This window comes from Saccopteryx leptura, chromosome 3, assembly GCF_036850995.1.
Source record: "Saccopteryx leptura isolate mSacLep1 chromosome 3, mSacLep1_pri_phased_curated, whole genome shotgun sequence".
In the NCBI taxonomy this organism is placed as follows: domain Eukaryota; kingdom Metazoa; phylum Chordata; class Mammalia; order Chiroptera; family Emballonuridae; genus Saccopteryx; species Saccopteryx leptura.
In genome coordinates this window covers 288197913-288220213 of record NC_089505.1, presented here as the reverse complement: position 1 = coordinate 288220213, position 22301 = coordinate 288197913, and the positions used below count along the sequence as shown (strand labels likewise).

General features: G+C 47.5%; 2 protein-coding genes and 1 pseudogene across 11 annotated transcripts; 2 read left to right on the top strand and 1 right to left on the bottom strand.

Annotated features, from left to right (window-relative positions):
• Nucleotides 1-1776: 1776 nt before the first annotated feature.
• SLC5A6 (solute carrier family 5 member 6) lies at nucleotides 1777-17268 on the bottom strand. 8 transcript variants are annotated; one of them, XM_066378668.1, is made up of 17 exons: nucleotides 16887-17268; nucleotides 15759-15825; nucleotides 8990-9487; nucleotides 8607-8672; nucleotides 8210-8261; nucleotides 7360-7427; nucleotides 6501-6655; nucleotides 5969-6109; nucleotides 5640-5766; nucleotides 5263-5351; nucleotides 4919-5031; nucleotides 4496-4563; nucleotides 4034-4120; nucleotides 3708-3886; nucleotides 3404-3507; nucleotides 3061-3176; nucleotides 1777-2694 (listed from the first exon to the last, which is right to left on the bottom strand). In XM_066378668.1, exons 3-17 carry the CDS (start codon nucleotides 9380-9382, stop codon nucleotides 2542-2544), a joined length of 1911 nt encoding a protein of 636 aa, XP_066234765.1. In that variant the 5' UTR covers nucleotides 9383-9487; nucleotides 15759-15825; nucleotides 16887-17268; the 3' UTR covers nucleotides 1777-2541. The 8 variants fall into 8 exon arrangements, with proteins under 8 accessions (XP_066234765.1, XP_066234763.1, XP_066234762.1 ...); XM_066378666.1 differs by lacking the exon at nucleotides 16887-17268 and adding an exon at nucleotides 16379-16513; XM_066378665.1 differs by lacking the exon at nucleotides 16887-17268 and adding an exon at nucleotides 16336-16472.
• On the top strand, nucleotides 10736-11663 carry LOC136397958 (nascent polypeptide-associated complex subunit alpha-like; annotated as a pseudogene).
• Nucleotides 16242-22244, top strand: ATRAID (all-trans retinoic acid induced differentiation factor). 3 transcript variants are annotated; one of them, XM_066378673.1, is made up of 7 exons: nucleotides 16242-16358; nucleotides 17407-17528; nucleotides 19992-20063; nucleotides 20491-20562; nucleotides 20663-20784; nucleotides 21590-21687; nucleotides 21910-22244. In XM_066378673.1, exons 2-7 carry the CDS (start codon nucleotides 17431-17433, stop codon nucleotides 22012-22014), a joined length of 567 nt encoding a protein of 188 aa, XP_066234770.1. In that variant the 5' UTR covers nucleotides 16242-16358; nucleotides 17407-17430; the 3' UTR covers nucleotides 22015-22244. The 3 variants fall into 3 exon arrangements, with proteins under 3 accessions (XP_066234770.1, XP_066234769.1, XP_066234768.1); XM_066378672.1 differs by lacking the exon at nucleotides 16242-16358 and adding an exon at nucleotides 16607-16727 and having other exon boundaries at nucleotides 20729-20784; XM_066378671.1 differs by lacking the exon at nucleotides 16242-16358 and adding an exon at nucleotides 16607-16727.
• The last annotated feature ends 57 nt before the right edge of the window (nucleotides 22245-22301 follow it).

The window sequence follows — 22301 nt, the reverse complement described above, 5'->3', positions numbered from 1 at the left end:
CGCTCTATCCACTGTGCCACCGCCTGGTCAGGCTGATATAATTTTTTATATACATTGCTGGACTTGATATACTAGTATTTTTTGATCTTGCATCTGCTCATGAATGACTAATCTATATTTTTCCTTTTTTCCTATGCTGTCTTGTTTTAGTATTAGATGGATCCTATTATAAAAGACTCATTTAAAATTTCATACTTTAAATGCCTGTTGCTAGTATAGACAAAATGCAGTCAGGAAGATTCCTCTTCTTCTATACTCTGGAATCATTTCTGCAAACTTCACACTATTAATCCCTTGGAAGATTTCCTCACAAGCTTTTCTTACTGCTATTGTATTTTAGTAGGAATGGGACTATTCAGACATTCTACTATTCCTGAGTCTATTTCAGCAGTATTTTTCTAGCAATTATTCTAAAGTTTCAAATTTATTGGCCTACTGTTCATATCATCTATTATCTTCTTTTTTTTTTTCTTTTGCAGAGACAGAGAAAGAGTCAGAGAGGGATAGACAGGGACAGACAGACAGGAACGAAGAGATGAGAAGCATTAATCATTAGTTTTTCTTTGTGCGTTGCAATACCTTAATTGTTCATTGATTGCTTTCTCATACGTGCCTTGACCACGGGCCTTCAGCAGACTGAGTAACCCTTTGCTCAAGCCAGCAACCTTGGGCTCAAGCTGGTGAGCCCAATAAAAAAAAAAAATTTAACAAATGTGAATCCAGTTAGGTCTAGAACATGGGAAGCTCAGTGGGGTAGGGTGGGTAGCCAGAAGCATGCCCCCTCAGCCCCTAGGTAGTCGTGTGGGGGGAGGCTGTCAGGAGGAAGGCAGAGTTCAGGGGAGTTAATGGCATTTTCTGGGACTGTCAACAGAGCTGCCTGGGACCAGGTCTCTCCAGAGGGGCCTCCAGAGCTTGTGCAGACTTGCTTCTGGGTAGCTGGATGGGGCCAAGCAGGAGATAGAGACCAGGTATATGTGGGTAAGAATGAGTAGTGTTCTTCACAGACCATAAAAGTTCACCTTGAATGTTCTATTTTTTTTTTTTTCCTGAAGTTGGAAACAGGGAGGCAGTCAGACACTCCCGCATGCGTCCAACCAGGATCCACCCGGCATGCCCACCAGGGGGCGATGCTCTGCCCATCTGGGGCGTTGCTCTGTTGCAACCAGAGCCATTCTAGCGCCTGAGACAGAGGCCATAGAGCCATCCTCAGCGCCCAGGCCAACTTTGCTCCAATGGAGCCTTGGCTGCAGGAGGGGAAGAGAGAGACAGAGAGGAAGGAGAAGGGGAGGGGTGGAGAGCAGATGGGTGCTTCTCCTGTGTGCCCTGGCCGGGAATCAAACCCAGGACTCCTGCACGCCAGGCCGACGCTCTACCACTGAGCCAACCGGCCAGGGCACTGAATGTTCTATTTTTAAAGCCAAACAGCAGTATTCTTCCTCTAGCTCCAAAAGTGAAAATCTCAGAACCACAGGGGAGGAGATGCACCCTCTCTCCCCTTTCAGCTTCTTGGCTCTGGGGTTTCACAGGGGACACACTGAGCCACAGGGGATGAGAAGCTGCGAGGGGAGAGAGAATGCATCTTCCACCATGATGGGCACAATGCTATCCCCTGCAGACATGGCAGGGATATGACTTGAAGCCTCATGGAACCAGAGCTAGTCCCCTTTGCTTCACTTCAGCCCATGATCTATGCATGGGAAATGAGGGCTCCTAGCCTCTCCAGGGGTGGGACTGAGGTGGACAGGAGCTGCTGCAGACAGTCCAGGAGCCCAGATTTTAGGTTCAATTGTAGTTTTTATTCCCTAGGAACAAAGATATGTGGGGAAGAAACTCCAAAAGGAAACAGGAACATAAATGATAATATACTAGGGTGACGTGGCTCAGGAGTCAGATGAACATCCACAGTGGACGTGGTCATGCCCTAGTTTCTTAGGTCAGTATCTGCCCCCGCCCCAAATGCCCATTAAAGGTGGGGCTGGGGGGCAGTGAGGTGGAAAGCTTCCCCTACTCCACACAAAAGCGGTAAATGTACCTGTCTATTCTGAGACATCTCCCAGGAACAGCAAACCTCCCTCTCAAGAATGGAGGTAGACAAATGAGAATAAGAGGGGCCTGGGTGCCACAACCTGAAAGTAGTCACAGGGCCCTTTGTGGCTGGCAGAATCTGCGCTTAGATGGGAGCACAAGGGAAGCAACAGCCAGTTTATGGTGATCAATCTGATCAAGGTTGCCAGATAAGGCCCTATGGCAACTGTAACCTGCACTGCAGTTTCCATCCACTTCATCAAAGGAGCTTCGTCAAGTTGAGTCAGAAGCCGTTATCTTTTATCCTTTTCCCAGAGGATTCATTTCTATCCAGTTTTCTGGCAAACACCTGTCTCAACCTCATACTTCCCATGATGTGACAGCTTCTACCGCAGCACAGGCCCCTAAGAACAAGGTCCTTTGGTGTGGGCTAAGTCATCTGGTCATCCATTCCTGTGCAGAACACATCAAGTAGCTCATCTCTGTACCACAGGGCAGACTCAGGCTGGTTCCTGATCACAGCGAGGTCTCCTGGAGGATGAAGGTGGGGCTGCTCCCCTGGTGGACTGGGCCTTCTTCCGGCCCTGCCGTGGCCTCCTTGTCTCTGCTGCCCTTCAGCATCCCATTACTCATCTTCTCTGGAAACATCGTGCTGTCCACACTGAGGTCCTGGGGACACACAGAGCCAGGGCCCAAGGCAGGGTGAACAGGAAGCAGAGGGCTGGGGAAGGAACTCATGCATGAAAGGTCAAAGACCCGGCTCTGACCCCAGCTGGAAGGGAGGGCAGCACGAGGGGGAAAGGAGGAAAGGCCAGCACACTGTGGCCTCTGTGCGCTCAGACCCTTCCGCCCCCCCACGCCCACGCTCCCATGGGAAGGAGCCGGCTCAGCTGCTGCAGGATGGTCCAGCTCAGGCAGTAATCAGAGGAAGAGGTGCTGGGTGGGGGAGAAAGCAAAGGGATGGAAGGGAACCCGTAAGGTCCGGGGTCTCTGGGAAGGGAAGGAAGGGGGCAGTCTGGACAACGTGGGTGTTACCTGGCTGTAGCCTCTGCAGTGAAGTCGCTTCTGACAGGACATGGGCAGGAAGGCCAGGAGTCTTGGCAACACTGGGTAAATGGTCCGAGGGTTCAGGGTCCGGCCCCGCATTCTCCCTGGAAGTCGAGACACCTGAGTCTCACTGTGTGACCTGTGTACCTCCCAGCTAGCCCTCTGTTCTTGGGGCTCTTGGCCCCCAGCCCTGCCCACCTCCTGAAGCTCAACCGAGAAACTAACACATACCAAGAGCCCAGAGGGTAGGGCCAATTCAACCGGAGTCCAGATTCCCTGAGCACCCTCCCTCAGCCCGCCCTGCTTCTGTGACCATTCCACACCCTCTCACCGGTGAGGAGACTGACAATCAGGCCCACCACAATGACTGTGGTGGAGTTGTGAGCACTGTACCATAAGTACGACAGGGAATAGAGCCGCTGCAGCCCTGTGGGCCTGGGGAGAGCAGAGGGGTGAGGACAATCCGTTGACAGGGTATTCCTTGGCCACCTGGTTCCACCCATCTGCACAGTCTTGGAATCTAACACCCAACATTTCCCTGAGGCATCTGGTGGCCCATTCCTTAATGAGGCCCATGGGAAAGCACTCAAAAGTGAGCTGTTCTCCCCAAGAAGAAAAAGTGGGGTCCAACCTACCTGGAGAGGGTTGTCGAAGTCAGTGTGGTCAATGTGACAGCAGACAGATTACTGGACTGGGAAAAGCTGGACTCATTGAAGTGTGAGGGTGCCATGCCGGAGCCCATTCTGGTCACTATGCTTCCAATGCCGATCCAGAAGGCCATGGTTAGGCCAGCCAACAGGCCCACAATGGCACCCTGCCCAAAGACATGCACACTCTCCTGTTACAATGCCAGCCCGACCAAACCTTCACACCAGTTCCCAGCACTCATGGTAAGAGCTCTGCCAAGTCTTCTCCAAGGTTCATCACTGCACGTGACTGTGGAGCCAGATGGGTCACTTACAGGAGGGTTGGCACAAGGAAAGAACATCCCAAGACAGAAGAGTCCGAGCAGCGGCCCCCCAACCATGCCAAAGATGCTGATTGCTGCCTGTGGGAACAGGGTCGGGAAAGAACACTCAGGCCCAGCACCCCTGGCCACACTGACATTGCCCAGAGCCCTCTTTTCAGGACCGTCTGCCCATCTCTTCTATCTGGAACCATCACAGTGCAGGATTCCAGCGGGCAAGGATAGGGAGAGCAAAGTGCTTTGGGCTCTCCGCTGAGGCTGATCCTTAAATGTCGCCGAGTCAAAAATATTCCAGAATAATAATGGGGCTTTGGCAGCTAAAGGTTTTCCATCAAAGGGCAATTTCTGAGGCCTGCCCCTATGTCATTCCCATCACAATAGCTGTCTTCCTCAGTTTCCAATTTCAATCTGTTCCTTTTCCTCCCCTAAAAATTGCTTTCTTTCCTCCACAATTACCTGCAGCACTGGTCCCATCTGGGAGGAAATATAGGCCATTCCCAGACAAAGTAGCCCATAGCCAAAGGCTGGGGAAAAAGGGAGGAAACAAGATGTGAGTTAACACACTAAAATAGGAGGGGGAAGTAGGGCAAAGCTCCTTCCCCAGCCAACCACTAGCTCTGTGTCCCTGGAAACAGGGCAATTACCGCATGCCCCCGCTCCAGATCCCTCCCACCCTGTCCTCACTCCTACTGACTCAGAGCCCCCCACCCACACACACCCGAAAGCGCCCTGAGCTGTAGACCAGGTTGTGTGCTTAATTCGGCAAGCAGCAAGTGCTGAGCCCAGGCTTAAGCCGGTCCTTTGAAGCAGACTGACAACAGTACGTAAGGAGTATCTTAGAAAAAACATGACTGAAGAGATGAGAACGCATAATCCCACCGAGGATTCTGGAAAGCATGGTAGCTTGGACTTCTGTGAACTGAGGGAACCTGGGTCGAATCAGGTCTTCCATCGTAACGGTTGCCAATGAATTAAAAGCAGAGGATATGGTGCTGAAGGGAGCAAAAGAAAGACAAGCTGCACTCAGAGAGGCAACACTAACACGGACTCATTGGAAAACTTGCTCACAGGTGGCAGCCAGAGAAGAGGCTGGCAGGTAAGGACACTTATCCTTTTCTGAGTGGGGTACGTTTTGCTCAGTAGATCAACCCCAGGTATTGTAAAAGAAGAATCCCTCACCAGAAAAGGAAGCAAGACTGAGGTTATGAAATAGTCAAAGGTACCTGAGGGAGCCACTGAAGAGGCAGGCGACAAAGAGCCCAGGCAGGCCTGGCAGGCCTCTCAGGAGATCCATCACAAAATACAGGACGAACTGCAGGCAGAGCAGAAGTACACAGCTCTCCTGAGAGGGAGCCCCGCCCCAGAGCGAGATGTGTGGGGAGCCCCCCTGCAGGTGCCCCTGCTAGTCTGGGGCATCAGGAGGAGGATGCTGGGAGCTGGGGTCCTCATATCTAGATCAATAGAATCCCAGAGTGGAAAAGAACTGAAACTCACTTGCTGCCCAGGGTGGGAGTTTTTCTGAAGCCACACAGATGCTCCTCTTGAGGGGCCCAGGTTGACCCCTCTTGGGCACAGAAAAGGGCCAAAAAGGCTTTCTCACCTGGTCAGGGGCTGCCTGAGCCGGAATGCTCCCGGGATGCTCTTTGTGGTAGGCAAACATGACCAGGCCAATGAGGCAACCCATGCAAAGTACCACCTGCTGACAAGGGAAGACTGCATAGCAGGAGCTGCAAGAGAGTCCAGGGTCAAGGGGAGAGGGGCTTCACAGCTACCCTCAAGCAGGTCCTGGAGCCCCAGAAAGAGACTCACATCCTGACCCAAAGGGGTGATGTGCTCTGACATCCTGCCCCCACCCAAACTTCCTCCATGGAACTGGGGCCCACTCTCTTCCCCAAGCCATTGCTGCCCAGTCTCCGTCCCTGTACTCACAGTACAGCAGCCTTCTCCGTGCGGGAGCTGAGGTAGCGCTGCACCTGAGCCTGGTTCACCCCATACAAGGAGAGCATCATGAAGACACCACCGAAGGCCAAGGTCCAGAAAGTGTGCCGCTCAAAAGGGTCTGGATTTAGCCTGCAATAAATGCCATCTGGTCACTGTGCCATAGCCCCAGAGAGATTCAGCCTTCCTCACTCTCCTACAACTGGGGTCAGCAAGGAGCAGAAACACCATTGCGATGGCTAAGGAGCTACTGAAGTCAAGAACTGGGTGAACTCAAGAGATAACGTAGCAAGTCGGAGGAAGGGCTCCATTCGTCCAAGCCACAGCCTTATTCCAGGTACTAAACACATCCTGAGCCTCCTTAACCACCAGCCAGACCCCTGTAATCAGCCTCCATCCCTGCAGTGCCGGCTTCCACCCATCTCAGTGCTACACCTACATTTCCCACAGCTTGCCCTCTGCTTACTACAACCCTCAGCTCCCAGGCACTAGAGACCCCAGCCAGGGGAGGGGGTATACTTACTCGATCCCAGAAATACGGCCCTGTTGGGAAGCCAAGTCCCACACACGCCCCAAGCCGCCCACTTTGGCCGACCCCACAATGATAACCGCTAGCTGCCCTAGGAACATGACCAGTGTCTGGAACACATCTGTCCAGATGACTGCCTTCAGCCCACCCTGTAAGAAAAAAGAGCATGCCTGACACAAATGTCTTCAAAACCACCCACCAGTGAGGACACCACACTACCAGCACGGGTACTATATTGCTACCAGGGGCATAATTACTGAGATCCTGTTGATATCATTTCAGCCCTGTCATATACCAGCCCCTCTCCTATATCCCCTCCCCCACCAAAATCCCATCCCATCTTCATTCCACCCTAGAGTTTCATCCCACCCTCTCACCTATATTTTTATCTCATCCCCTCCTTTTTTTTTTTTTTTTTTTTTTTTTTAACAGAGACAGAGAAAGAGTCAGAGAGAGGGATAGATAGGAACAGACAGGTAAGAATGGAAAAAGATGAGAAGCATCAATCATCAGTTTTTCGTTGTGACACCTTAGTTGTTCATTGATTGCTTTCTCATATGTGCCTTCATCGTGGGGCTACAGCAGACCAAGTAACCCCTTGCTCAAGCCAGTGACCTTGGATCCAAGCTGGTGAGCTTTGCTCAAACCAGATGAGCCCGCGCTCAAGCTGATGACCTCATGGTCTCAAACTTGGGTCCTCCGTGTCCCAGTCCGATGCTCTATCCACTGCGCCACCGCCTGGTCAGTCTCATCCCCTCCTATCTTATCTCATTCATCCCTCCTTTGCCTTTTCTCCCCATTTTCCCTCCTCACTTCATCTTTTCCTCCCTCCCCTAAGACTTACTGTACTTACCAGAGCAGTGTAGATGGTACACACAATGCCTAGAGTCAGCACTGAGAGCCACAGATCAAAGCCAGTCACTGTAAAGAGATAAAAGTCACATTTCTGTCTCTGGAAGAGGATTTCCCATCAAGGAAACCAGAGAAGTCCTGGCAAAACATGAAGCATTTGCTCATTAAAGATGAAATAGGCCCTGGCCAGTTGGCTCAGTGGTAGAGCATCGGCCTGGTGTGCAGGAGTCCTGGGTTTGATTCCCGGCCAGGGCACACAGGAGAAGCGCCCATCTGCTTCTCCACCCCTCCCCCTCTCCTTCCTCTCTGTCTCTCTCTTCCCCTCCTGCAACCGAAGCTCCATTGGAGCAAAGTTGACCCAGGCGCTGGGGATGGCTCTGTGGCCTCTGCCTCGGGCACTGGAATGGCTTTGGTTGCAACAGACCAACGCCAGGATGGGCAGAGCATCGCCCCCTGGTGGGCATGCCGGGTGGATCCCGGTCGGGTGCATGCGGGAGTATGTTTGACTGCCTTCCCGTTTCCAACTTCAGAAAAATAAAAAATTAAAAAAAAAAAAAAAAAAAAAAGATGAAATAAATCATTCACCACAGTGGAAAAAAAAAATGTTCCCAGAACTCCAACAAAAGGTGATAGTTAACCAATTCAGATGGGGCACAGTAACGTTTGATTAGCTTCCAAGTGAAGTGAAGCAAGCCTGCTTCCATGTCTAGTGGAGACCAGCCAAGGACCCATGCAGTGAAATCATTCCAAGGCCAAGGTCAGATTCTCTTCTGCACACTCCTCTACCTGCCCCTCCCTAAGGTGCTTTCCCAGCCTAATGGGGCTGGGATCCAGAGGCTGTGACTCCTCACCTGCATTAAGAGCCAGTGACGGTGCATAGAGCACAACCCCCATGTAGATCACCTGTTGGGTATGGAAAAGAAAATGTGAGGGGAAGAGGCGATGAGGGTGGGCAGAGAGAGGAAGAACGACGGACTTCAACTCTAATATCTCCAATGGCTCCTTTCACCTCGGCTCACCTCCCTCTCCCTTCTTCCAAATGCTTACTGCCACTGTAGTAACACTGGCTTATAGCGCCTGTGTAGGAACTGGAAGGAATGGGAAGCTGGATGCCTCTGGGGCTCTGCCCCTAATAGAAATGTTAATCCTGTCAGTTTGAGAGCAGGGAAGGCTCTCAGTGCCTCAGCAGGCCTGAGTTCGGGTCCCCCTAGCAAGCCTCAGGCTCATTTCTAGCCTTATTCCACTTACCATCTGAAAGATGAAGGTCATGGTTCCACAAACCCGCACAGTTTTATTGAATCGGAGTTCCAGATACTAGGTAGTATTAAAAAAATAAACAAATAAATAAATAAAGGTATTCCTCCCCACTCCACTCCCCATGATGCACACATTTAATTTCCCTCAAGAGGTCCGGAACATGAGGGAATATCCAATTCATATCCTCTCTGGGCCCCACTCAGCATGGCACCTTTGGCCTCATGTGAGAAGAACCTATAAACACACGATGTGGTCCCTGTCACTCTCACTAGGCAGAGGTAAGCTGGGGGCCCAGACCTCCTTAGAAGGAGGAGGTCCCCACCCCCATCCCTGGGCCTCAGGGCCCAGTGTGCCCCTCCCTCCCTCCCGCTTACCTCATAAGCACTGGTGAGATGCAGGCGGTAGAAGACAGGGATGAAGATGTGCGCAGGGATCAGCAGCCCCAGGAAATAGGAGCAGCCCAGGAACCAATACTGGGTCCCAGATTTGTAGATCTCGGACGGCACACCCAGGATGGCCACAGCTGACTGGAAGGTGGCCAGCAGGGACAGCGCCACGGGAAGGCAATTCATTTTCCGGTCCGCCATCAGCAGCTCACTAACAGTATGCCGGCCCCAGCCACGAAAGGCATGGTAGAGCCCAATGGCAAGGGAGAGAACCAGCAGCAGGACAAAGACCACATAGTCCACAAGGGAGAAGGCGGATATTACCCCACTCGTGTCTGAGGTTGGGGGGAGAGGAGCGGAGGTTGTCACCCCCACACTCATGGCCTCACTGTGTCTATGACCTGTAGCCACTTGCTGCTCCTGGATTCTTGGCTGCAACCAGGTAGTGATACTGTGTCTCCACCAGGTGACACTGTTCAGGGTGACCTGAAAAGGAATATGCTTCTAATCAGGTCTGTCCTGCCTTCTGGGCCACTCACCAGTGCATCCCATACCACCAAATTTGGATGAGCCAGTTCAGTGGCAGACCCTCAAAGTCTGAAAGTCCTAGTATGGATGTGGTAGAGGAAAAAGGAGGGAGAAAGCAGCACTGTGAGATAGCCAGGAGACAACTATACTGCTCACAAAAATTAGGGGATATTTCATTTATTCATTTTGAAATATCCCCTAATTTTTATTTATTTATTTATTTATTTTTTTTCATTTTTCTGAAGCTGGAAACAGGGAGAGACAGTCAGACAGACTCCCGCATGTGCCCGACCCGGATCCACCCGGCACGCCCACCATGGGGCGAAGCTCTGCCCACCAGGGGGCGGTGCTCTGCCCATCCTGGGCGTCGCCATGTTGCGACCAGAGCCACTCTAGCGCCTGGGGCAGAGGCCACAGAGCCATCCCCAGCGCCCGGGCCATCTTTGCTCCAATGGAGCCTAGGCTGCGGGAGGGGAAGAGAGAGACAGAGAGGAAAGCGCGGCGGAGGGGTGGAGAAGCAAATGGGCGCTTCTCCTGTGTGCCCTGGCCGGGAATCGAACCCGGGTCCTCCGCACGCTAGGCCGATGCTCTACCGCTGAGCCAACCGGCCAGGGCAAAATATCCCCTAATTTTTGTGAGCAGTATGCTTGTCCATGCATAGTATATGCTTGAGCATGCATAGCTGTGAAATATAAGAATCTTCTTAGGTCTCCACCCGTGATTTAGGTGGAGACCTAAGAAGATTCTTATATTTCTTTTTAGGTCTCCACCTAAAAATCAACTCTAGCCCGTGTTTCTTCTCAGATTTCCCTGCCCCCACTTGCAGGCACAGACCCAGTCACTACAATACACTAAACCAGCAGAGCCCAACCTGGCGCCATAGCCCAGTGGGGAAGAAGAAATGGAGACTAATAACAGCATGGTCTCTATTCCCCCTGGCCTTGGTTCCTACCTCCCAGTTTCATGTTGCCAAGAGCAGCCCTACTCAGCAGTGACTCTTAAAGAGATCACCTCCACAACAGCCCCAAACTCCATTCCAGGCGCAACCACATCAGCCACTGTTCTCCCCAGCATTACTAGATAAGCCCTTCCACCTATCTCTCAGCCACTAGACCTGTAACACCACAGTGAATAGCAGATCTGGGAAGAGGGGTGGGATTCCAAAGTAAGAAGAGCTTCTGTGGCTTCACACTGGCTTCACACAAAATGCCCAGTGAAACCACAGAAACCGTCCCTGCTACAGAGCAGGAGTTGCCACAACACCGGGCTGAGGCAGGGTCTGGAACAGAACCTGACAGGGATGAATCAGTAACAGAGCTCAAAGAACAGGATTCCACCCAGGCCACCACAAAAATCCCAGCTGGTTGCAGCAGCTGAAATCAATGAAACCAGTCAGTAAAGCAAAATAGAGCCTAAGTGAAAAGAAGGCACAGAATGCTATGCCCAAACTGGGTCTTTGACAGGTTACAGTGGTTACTAGGTTACTATCCAGAAATCTAAGAATATCCTCTTTGTCATAACAAAACCAGATGTCTACAAGAGCCCAGTTTCAAATACCTATATAGCCTTTTTTTTTTTTAAAGGAAAGGAAATCATCCATTTAAACAGACTGGCTGTTTTGCCCATCAGCTCGCTTTCCTCTCCCTTTCTTTTTAAGATTTTATTTATTGATTTTACAGAGAGAGGAGGGTGGAGAACAAGAAATATCAACTTATAGTTGCTTCATTTTAGTTGTTCATTGATTGCTTGTTGTATGTGCCTTGACTGGGCAAGCCCAGGGTTTTGAACTGGCAACCTCAGCATTCCAAGTCAATGCTCTATCCACTGTGCCACCACAGGTCAGGCGCTATGTAGTTTTTGGGGAAGCCAAGACCAAGAATTTATCTCAGCAAGTACAGCTAATAGCTGCTGAGAAATTCAAGGTTCAAGGTGAAGTTGTTTCAAACATTCAAGAAAACAGACAGACTCCAACTATACAGAGGAAAGTGAAGAAGAGGTTGATGAAATAGGTGTGAAAGTTCAGGACATAGAACTGGTCATGTCACAAGCAAATCTGTCAAGAGCAAAGGCAGTGAAAGCCCAGAGGAACAGCAATAATGATATTATAAATGCTATTATGGAATTCACAATGTAACCATCTACACAAAAGAACTGTAAACCTGATACCTGTATAATTTTGTTAACCATTGTCACCCTGATAATTTTTAAAAATGTAGCCACTAAAAACCAGGAACTTTTGTTGTTTCAAAAAAGTAACTGCAGCTTGGTCTGAAATTTGTACTGTTTCAATCATTAATCAAGTTATGGCTTCTTGTGGGACTGAAAAAAAAAAGTAAGAGAGCAACATGCTGGAGTCAGGGGTCCAGAGTTAACAATTACAGAAGGAAACCAGCCAGGGAGCTGGGGCAAGGAGAATGGCCAGGGAGAGGGATCCTATCCTGGTGGGGCAAATACCTTACCTAGAGATGTGATCCTGTTCTGAGGCTGAGCTGCCTGGAGAAGCTGTGTGCATCTGGAGCTGGGCAGAGACTGAGGGTCTGGCTCGATAAGTGGTTACAGAGAGATCAGGAATTGGGGGCAGGGTGAAACTCAGTAGCTATTTGTTCTGGCCCCTTCAAGGAACCAATTGCTGTGATCCAAATGGCCTATCACCCTATGGCCCCCAAACTCCAGCTCCAGAATGGGGAGCATGGAGCTCAAAGTCAACAACATTCCTAGATGGATTAGGCTTTCACTCTAAATCACACTTGGCACCTTCTGCTAGAGGGAATTGAAAAGGAGGGGCTGAGAGAAGATGGAAAAGTTGCTTTTCTGACTCCTGCACAAGAAATACTAATCCTCAAATATGCCATTATCCTTAGAACAAGGATAGGATTATAGTATTTCAAATTTTAAAAGAATCTTAAGAGATTACTAAGACACCACCCTCATTTACAAAGACACTGAGACTGAGGCTTAGATAATTTATTGATCTTTGCAAAACCACAGACCTGATCATTGTCAGAGGCTAGATTAGAACCCAGGTCTAATGACTTCCCCATTCATGACTCTCCATTTATACCATACTATCTTTAGAGACTATCCCCAGGGCAGTGATTTTCAACACTTACCATCTCATGGCACATATAAAACTAATCACCAAAATTCTGCGGCACAATAAAAAAATTTTTTTTTGCCAATCTGACAAAAAAGGGCACAATTTTGATTCATTCACACAAGGTGGCTGTTATTGTGTTGGCTGTTGTAATTTTTTTTTTTTTTGACAATCTAAGAGAAAAGAGGTCAGTGCCCTGACTAAATAGTCAGGTATTACATGTTTTAAAAATTCTTGTGGCACACTGTTTAAAAATCACTGCCCTAGGGTACTTACTGGCATGAAGAAAAAAATACCAAAGAATACCAAGAATTTAGATAGCCTAACATGATGACAGTTAAGTTTTTGAACACCTGCTATGTAACCCAGCAGCATGCTATGTACTTTACAGGCATTAGTAATAACAATAATATTAAATAATGAAAAATAATAATTAAAATAAATGAAAACATAACCCATGGCTATTACTCTAAAACACCATGTCTCAGCCTGGCCTGTGGTGGTGCAAAGGATAGAGCATTGACCTAGAAGGCTGAGGTCACCAGCTTGAAACCCTGGGCTTGCCCAGTCAAAGCACATATGACAAGCCATCAATGAACAACTAAAGTGAAATATCTATGAGTTGATATTTCTCATTCCTCCTTACCCCCTCACCCCCCCACTACCTCTACTCTCTCTCTGTAAAATCAATAAGTAAAAGTCTTTAATAAAGAAAACAAAACAGCCTGACCAGGCGGTGGCTCAGTGGATAAAGCGTCAGACTGGGATGCAAAAGACCCAGGTTTGAGACCCCGAGGTCGCCAGCTTGAGTGTGGACTCATCTGGTTTGAGCAAAGCTCACCAGCTTGGACCCAAGGTCGCTGGCTAGAGCAAGGGGTTACTTGGTCTGCTGTAGCCCCACGGTCAAGGCACATATGAGAAAGCAATCGATGAACAACTAAGGTGTCGCAACAAAAAACTAATGATTGATGCTTCTCATCTCTCTCCGTTCCTGTCTGTCTGTCCCTATCTATCCCTCTCTCTGACTCTCTCTGTCTCTGAAAAAACAAAACAGAAAAACAGGATTAGTCATCAGCTAATCTTATTTTAAAAAAAAGAAAATAAAACATAAACATGTCCAAGGTCATTCACTTTACACGAACACTCTCTAGGAAACTGAGATTTAGAGATATTAAATAATTTGCTTAAGGTTACACAGCACGACACAAAACATGGAGGAAACGTTACTATCTGCAGGTATACCAGGTTATTCACCAAGGGCCTCATCCTTACTATTCCCAGAACCAAGACATAAGCAGAATATTAACTGTGGTCATTCATTCATGGAATAAAGTTTAGATTTCAACTAATCTACACACAGATCATTACAAACTATATCTTCTGAGTTTGCCCACTAGGAGAAAGATTAGCCTGGATGTCTTCTGGCTCTCTCATACTGTGTTCTTGGGCAGATGTTGCCTGACGGGAATGATATGGCCTCACACAGATGAAACCTGAACTCTGAACCTCCTAGGGCCAATGAGGAGAGAAAAATGAAAGCTGGCAACTCTTGGATCACATGTTACAAATGTCAGTAATGAGAACAATGTTCCCAGTAGGCCACTCTAGTTGAACCTAAACATTCCCTGGGCCTTTGTACTGTTACAAAGGAGAAACGCAAGGCCTGATGAGCTTCTAAGAGATTTATTTGTGCATCTGTGCACAGATGGGCTGAGACCCTAGCGGCTCACCTTCCCCTTACCTCCCTAGCTCAGGCAGGCTAAGAAGGTCCCATCGTTCTTCCTAGTAGCATCAGCAGCGAAAAGATGAAAAGCCTCAGCCTATATAGGCTTTTGGTAAGGGACTCTGGACCCGAACCTCACATGTACACTGCAACATCTCAAGTTTTTTCACTCCTCTAGCAAATTTTTACTGCTATGACAAAGATAATGGGAAGTAAGAAATAGCTGCTGTGTGCAAATAAGCACATGTAGTGAGTGACAAAGGGTTAGTGATATGGATAGGTAAGAAGTTGAAGAAAGAAAAATTCCATCATAAACTAGAACACAGAACCAAAGACTGCTGGGATAAACTGGCAGGGCTACATGACAGAATCACATCTATTCACATGAGCTGCGGAGAACCCTCCTCCTACATAGCTGAAGAGAGATAAAGCAAGGAAAAATCTGACCCAGTAACAAAGCTTTCCTCAGACACGATTCCAAGAACAGGCTGAAGAGAGATAAAGCAAGGAAAAATCTGACCCAGTAACAAAGCTTTCCTCAGACACGATTCCAAGAACAGGAGAGTGGCTTTCTAAAAACTCTACACTGCCTGACCAGGTGGTGGCGCAGTGGATAGAGCGGTGAACTGGGATGCAGAAGACCCAGGTTTGAGACCCCGAGGTCGCCAGCTTGAGTGTGGGCTCATCTGGTTTGAGCAGAGCTCACCAGCTTGGACCCAAGGTAGCTGGCTTGAGCAAGGGGTTACTCGGTCTGCTGAAGGCCCACAGTCAAGGCACATATGAGAAAGCAATCAATGAACAACTAAGGTGTTGCAACGCGCAACGAAAAACTAATGATTGATGCTTCTCATCTCTCCATTCCTGTCTGTCTGTCCTTGTCTATCCCTCTCTCTGACTCTGTCCCTGTAATAAAAAATAATAATAAATAAATAAATAAAAATAAAAACTCTACACTGACCTATATCCTATAGGCTTGTATCTCTCAGAGAGACATGAGCCGAAAGTATGAGCTGAGCTGTTTCTTTAACACTGTTAACCCCCAGGGCACAAATGCCTAAGACAAGAGAGAGACTGTCCCACCACCCTTCAGCCACAAACTGCACTGGACTGCTTAGACTCCTACAAACGGAAGGGGGCCACAGCAAGACCCAACGTCCCCGAAAGATTCCTTCATAATCTGGCCTTGTGCCTAGAATTCCTCAAGGTCGGAAAGGCTTTGCGAGATTTTGCGAGACCCCCACTAAAACGCTAATTTTAATTGAAAACGTAACGCTAATTTAAAATTTTACTGCTAATTTTAATTTCTAAGGCCTTAATACTCAGTTCCTCCGGGCAGGTCCGCACCATCGCCACCCTGCACCTCTGGGTCAAGGACGGGGGCCACCCTGGGGCCACGCTCGCCTTCTCCTTACCTCTGCAGCTCAGGCAGGGCTAAGAATGTCCCGTCGTTCTTCCTAGGATCAGCATCGCTCCCTTTTTCTGGGAAGGCAAAAGAGGTGAGGAGTTAGGAAAGCACATACCACGCCCCTACGTCGTCGCCAGGGCACCGGACGCTGCGTGCTCTTCGGACTGTGGTGAGGGGAACAAGGTGCCCGAGGCATCCCCAGGCTTCTCTCTTTCCGCCCGGGTGTGCCCTTCGCCCTTCACTCTTCTCTTACTCCTACTCGCTCTACTTTCTGGCTGTCCCACCTTCTTTCCACAGGCGACGTAAAGAGCACTATCACCTCGCCGCCCGCACCTGAGGTTTTCTCGGGCCTCCTAACCGGGGACGAGCTCACACCGCCCCTCTCCTCTTTGTCCCTCCCTCCTGGTTCTGACGCAGCTCTCCAGAGCCTCTGGGTACCGGCCCACAGCCTTCCATTTAGCCCCGGTCCGTCCCACCTGCCGGGTCTCCACGCTTGGGTCCCGCCGCCGCGGAAGAGCCGGGCCCCCAGCACGTGGACCGGGTGACAGCGGGGCCCCGCCCCCTGCCCGCCCCGCCATGATTACTGAGGGCCGCTGGAGTAGCTCAGGTAGGCTGTGGAGCGGCGACCTTGGCGTCCGGGTGCAAGGAATGCGGGGCTGAAAGAACGGCGGCGGGAAGGGCTTCGCTACACTGGGAGAAGTCAGTTTCCCCTAACGAGGACTGGGACGCCGGGAGAAGAGACGTGACCTCCAGAGCAGCAAAAACCTTTTACCCCCAGCGCCGCAGACCGGCCTCACTACTAGTCCACGCCCCCTGAGAGGCGGAGCCACGTGCACAAGTCTCGCGAGCTGCAGAGAAAGACGAAGGGAGCGGAAAAATGTCCCCTCACGATGCTGACTGTCCTTCGATTCCGCTCCCGTGGGCTGCGGCTCTGCTCCTCGCTCTGAGCGTGGAAAGGGTTCTGGCGCTACCCGAGGTACAGAAGCAAGTTAGCGGTTGGACCGAGGCAGAGGTGCTGGGCCAGCTGGCTGTCGCACTCGCGCGCTCTCTGCTCTCCCCAGCCCGCCCGCAGCTCTGGTTTGGTTCTTGAGGCCTCCCCAGCCATGGCCCATCGGCCGGGCCCACGATTACTCACTCTGCGTAGGTTTCCCAGCGTCCTCGCCCTGCCTGACATCCCTTGAGCTCTGACCTCGCTCCTTAATTTTTGAATAACTTTAAGTTCTTTCTACCGATGAGCCCTTTGGCTCTTCTGCAGGCTCGCCACACACAAATGTATATAGTGCGGGGACAGGACTATACCTTCTGTACTGCTTGATGAGTTCTTTGTGTACCTGCATTTCATTTACACCTGGCTAAACCGGAACTGCCAGGTCGAGAAGTCACTGGAGAGGACATAATAAATGTGTTCGGATAGGGATCTGCAAAGATGAAGGCCTTCCCTGGGTTAGTCTAGTGCAGGAAGTCTCGAGTGCGCTGATTTAGCGCCTGGGAAGAAATGCGGCTCCTAGTCAAACCTGATGTGGAGGTAGGACACTTCCCTTCCTCGTGTTAGAGGCATTCTGGAGAGATGTACTGGCAGTTAACTCTTGATCGCTGTTTGTTCTTTTCTTGGCTCTTTTTTCTGGAGTCCTCTAATAGTTTTCTCTCTTCTGCAGATATGCATCTATTGCCCAGGGAGTATGCGAAATTTGTCAGAAGTGGCCCTTTATTGTAAGCAGACACCAGGGCTAATGGTGCACGCCCGCTGCTGCCTGAATCAGAAGGGCACCATCCTGGGGTGAGAGAGGAGAAGGCATCCCTGGATAGTGGAAAAGAGCTCCCGACTCAGATTCATTAAGGCTTGCTTAATTGGCTTTTGGATAAATATTTGTTCCTATTTTGGAAGCATCTCAACCATGATTTTTAGACTTTTAAATCTGTTTTAGCATTTTGGGCTAGGTAAACAATGCTGTGGTTCTTCCTGGTTGAAAGTACATACAAATCTTAACTTTTGCCTGTTTTATTTTAAAGGCTTTTATGGCTTTGTTTTAAAGAGAGCTTTGTTTTGTTTGTTTATTATCAAGTCTTTGGATTATTTACTGTGTAACTCCATGAAATGACCCCTGATAGCCTCCAATACATTATACTAAAATGTGTTCTTTTTCCCCTTTCTGATTAATTCATGTTTGTTTTCGAGGCAAATTTCTCTTCCTGTCTCCTTATGCAGTTGGTCCCTGAATTTTCTCCCTTTACACTCTGGAGAATCCACCTAATTCTTATAGTTTCCCTTGTAACCACCATGCAGGTGTCTCCAAAAACTAGATCTTTTTTAGTATCCTTTGATCCTTGTCCAAGCAGATACCTCTAGCTTTCTATTAACATTTCCTCTTGAGGGCACCTTCACTTCAAACTCAAAATATCATGTTATGCTTCCATTTTTCTCTTTCCCTAATCTCCCTAAATACTTCTCTGTTAAACTTTCTGAAAACAAATTTTTTCCATTATCACTCTCTGGCTTTAAAATTAGATTTCCAATTATTTGTCCACTCAAACCCTTCATGAAAGTCTGGCTTCAGCCTACCTCCAAAAGTACAGTACCTTTGTTTCTATGTTCAGACCTCTCTTACCTAAAATTGCCTTCCTTCACCAAATTAAGACATATTTATTCTTTAATTCCAACATCTTTTGTTAATTCTTCCTACTATTAAATACCAGAGTAATATTTTCTTTATAATAATTTTATTTAGGAAATTAAATCTAATGGGGTGACATTAATCTATGGGGTACATAGGTTTCAGGCAAACATTTCTGTAGCATTTGAACTGTTGATTGTGTCATGTGCCCATCACCCAAAGTCAAATCATTTTCTGTCAGAGTAATATATTTTATTTTCACTAAATCCTTAATGTCTGTACCATTCAAATTTATTCATATACTGTCCGGTGGTTTCTTCAGTATTATAATTTAGTGTCTATATTGTTTTTATTGTTGGTGATCATCTTGTTTCTAACTACATTGTAAGCTGTTTGAAAGCTAAAATAATAAGGGTGTTTTGTTTTGTTTTTGAGAGTACGTTTATTAAAACTGGGGACAGTGAAAGAAGGGCGGGCTTAGGATAGAAGCAGCAACAGGAGAGAGTCTAGGCGGGGCTGCTTTGGCTCTCTGGAAATGTTATAAGAAAGAATTGAGCCTGGGTGGGGCTGTTGGCTCACTGGAAAGTCAGGAAAAGAAGGGGCCTTGGAGACAGGTTCAGGGGGTTAGCCTGAAATGAGCTGCTGCTGCCCATTGCTCCCCCAGTTGCAAGTCTCATGGGGACCCTTATAGTTTAGAAAGTGCATGCATGAGAGGAAAGAAAGATGTGGGTGTGCTCCCAGACGTGAGAGTGTCCTGAAAGGATTTTTTAAAAATTTTTTCATTATTGATTTTTAGAGAGGAAGGGAGAGAGAGAGAGAAAGAGACAGTAATAGCGGTCTGTTCCTGTATGTGCCCTGACTGGGGATCAAACCAGCCACCTCTGCACTTTGGGCCAGTGCTCTAACCAACCAAGATTTCTGGCCAAGGCCTGAAAGGATTTTTTTATACTCCACAAATTTTTGCAGTTAGTAGACACTCAGTAAATATTTGTAAAATAAAGATTAGCCAGCATTAGATATTGAAGAAAATAATGTGGTATGGTCCTTATTAATATTCAGTAGTTTACAGCCAATCTGTGGTAGAAATGTACTTGGAAGAACTTTCATTTATGTGATTTGATTTTTTTTCCATTTGAAGGTCCTTTGTGGATCTGAGAATCACACCTTAATGTGAGATTTACTAATCCAGACAAACGTATTTCTTCCAATATATGCACAGATACAATGAACTTTCCATGATGGAAACATTTTCTATCTGTAATCTCCAGTCCAGTAGCTGTTAACCACATGTTAGTGGTTACTGAACACTTGAAATGTGGCTAGTGCAAATGAAAGACTGAGGTTTTTTTAATTTAAATTAATTTAAATAGCTACATGTAGCTAGCTAATGGTGACTGAATTGGATGCAGTAATAAAACATCTATAGCACCTAGTTTGTGGCCTTGAACATATCTGTGTTCAACTAATATACTGCTCACAAAAATTAGGGGATATTTCAAAATGAATATGCAGCTATAAAATATCCCCTACTTTTTGTGAGCAGAATGTTAGCAGAAAAGGGGTTGTATTAGTCTATAGTGGATAAAGAGGAGAGACACGTGTTTATGCTGATGACCTTATTTCCTCAGGCTGGATCTCCAGAACTGTTCTCTGAAGGACCCAGGTCCAGACTTTCCTCAAGCACATACTGCTGTTATCATGTAAGTGGTCCATAATCTTCCATACCAAAAAGTGACTGTGGCAAAGGGTTGTTGGTAAAGTCTTTCAGGATAGACTCCTAAAAAGATGTTTGGATATTGATTTCTAAACTTAACTCAGAATGAGAACTGGAATACCAGTCTAGGAAGATATGTGAATGGAAGTATTCAATAGGATGTTTTCCTAAAGCACAGTGCTGCCTGACCTGTGGTGGCACAGTGGATAAAGCGTCAACCTGGAAACACTGAGGTTGCTGGTTCAAAACCTGGCTTGCCTGGCTTGCCTGGTCAAGGCACATATGGGAGTTGATGCTTCCTGCTCCTCCCTCTTCTCTCTCTCTCTCTCTCCCCCTCCTCTCTAAAATGAATAAATAAAAAATAATAATAATAATAAATAAAGCACAGTGCTAACAGTATATGCTTTTTATAGAGACCTACAAGCAAACCCCCTCAAGGATGACTTGGCCAACAACTTCCATGGCTTTACCCAGCTCCAGACCCTGTGAGTTAGGTTATGGGGTTGGGAAGAGAATCTAAGAGGGGCAGTGCTGTGAGCTCAGCAACTTTGGGTTGCATATTAAGACTGCCTGTGTTGTGTTCAGAATACTACCAACAGATGTCAACTGTCCTGGAGGCATTAATGCCTGGAATACTGTCACCTTTTATAGAGACAACCAAACCTGCCAAGGGCAAAGGGACGTTTGCAATAGCACTGGAGACATAGGTATGCTATCTCACCTCCAGCCTTTTGGAACTGCTTTTCCTTCTTTGTATTTTCCCCACTAGGTAAAAAAGACAGTAAAATTGCTTATATTTCTTTTGTTTGGGATTCTGAGGCTCTAACCCAGTGGTAGTCAACCTGGTCCCTCCCGCCCACTAGTAGACGTTCCAGCTTTCATGGTGGGCGGTAGCAGAGCAACCAAAGTATAAATGAGAAGATAGATTTAACTATAGTAAGTTGTTTTATAAAGATTTATTCTGCCAAACTTAGCGAAAATCTGACATAAAGTACTTGGTAAGTAATTATTATTATATGCTTTAACTTGCTGTAACTCTGCTTTATAAATTTTATAAAGTAAAGTTACTTTCCTACTTTATAAATCACCATTACTGTGGAACCGGTGGGCAGTTAGAAAATTTTACTACTAACAGAGATACAAAAGTGGGTGGTGGGTATAAAAAGGTTGACTAAGCCTGCTCTAACCCCTTAAAAAAAAAAGGTCTTAAAATATATTTTATCCCTGATGGGATAGCTCATTTGGTTAGAGTGTCATCCTGATACACCAAGGTTGTAGATTCAGTCCCTGGTCAGGGCACATACAAAAGTCAACTGATGCATGCACAAATTGATGTTTCTCTCTCCTCTCTATAAAATCATTGCAAAATAATACATTTTATATTATTATCATGTTCTGATTATTGTAATCTTCTCCTTTGACGTAGAAATAATTGAATCTAAATTGAAGCAGATATTTGAGAAACATATTAATAGGATCCAGTGATGTTCTCTGTTTCTCTCTGACTCCCAGAAATATGTCCTGAGAATGGATCTTGTGTGCATGATGGTCCAGGTCTTTTGCAGTGTATTTGTGCTGATGGATTTCACGGCTACAAGTGTATGCGCCAGGTGAGGAATTAGGCCTTCTAATTAGGGATAAGAGAAATGCATAGAGCAAACACCTCTCAGAAAGAAGAGCCTTAAGACCAGGAGCTGATGCAAATTACCTCGTGAAGTAAACTAAGAGAATTTCCCTGAATGAGGGGTTAGGTATACTAGGAAAGAACTGGGTGTTACGATGCAGCCCTTGGTGTAACACTATATGAGTTTTTTTTAATCTTTTATTCTCAGGGCTCTTTCTCGATGCTTATGTTCTTCGGAATTCTGGGATCCACAACATTATCTATCTCCATTCTGCTTTGGGGGACCCAACGCCGAAAAGCCAAGGCTTCATGAACTACATATGTCTTCCTACTGACCTAAAGATCATCCCAATCTATCTTAGTCCAGCCGGGAAGATTTGCTTCCTAAACAGACTGGCCAGAGGATCCTCTTCATGGCCCAGACCGTGGTTGGAAGGAAGATGGAACATTGCACAATGCTGGAGTGTCACACTCCAGAAGTGGACTAGTACCATTTCCCATTTATGTGTTAACTGTAATAAACTTTTTTTTTGTAGGGAAAGATGCCCTGGCCTTGTGTGTTTCTTGTTTGGGGTGGGAGAAACTGCTTTAGGGGAGTTG

What these genes read in the sequence shown, in the direction of transcription:
- SLC5A6 (XM_066378668.1), bottom strand. Translation starts at nt 9,382, where the DNA reads ATGAGTGTGGGGGTGACAACCTCCGCTCCTCTCCCCCCAACCTCAGAC. An exon ending in TTCCTTGTGCCAACCCTCCT is followed by an intron (nt 3,887 to 4,033) that starts GTAAGTGACCCA and finishes GTCTTTGGGCAG; the next exon opens with GGTGCCATTGTGGGCCTGTT. An exon ending in GATTGTCAGTCTCCTCACCG is followed by an intron (nt 3,177 to 3,403) that starts GTGAGAGGGTGT and finishes CTCGACTTCCAG; the next exon opens with GGAGAATGCGGGGCCGGACC.
- ATRAID (XM_066378671.1), top strand. Translation starts at nt 16,629, where the DNA reads ATGTCCCCTCACGATGCTGACTGTCCTTCGATTCCGCTCCCGTGGGCT. An exon ending in GGGTTCTGGCGCTACCCGAG is followed by an intron (nt 16,728 to 17,406) that starts GTACAGAAGCAA and finishes TCTCTTCTGCAG; the next exon opens with ATATGCATCTATTGCCCAGG. An exon ending in TTTACCCAGCTCCAGACCCT is followed by an intron (nt 20,563 to 20,662) that starts GTGAGTTAGGTT and finishes TGTTGTGTTCAG; the next exon opens with AATACTACCAACAGATGTCA.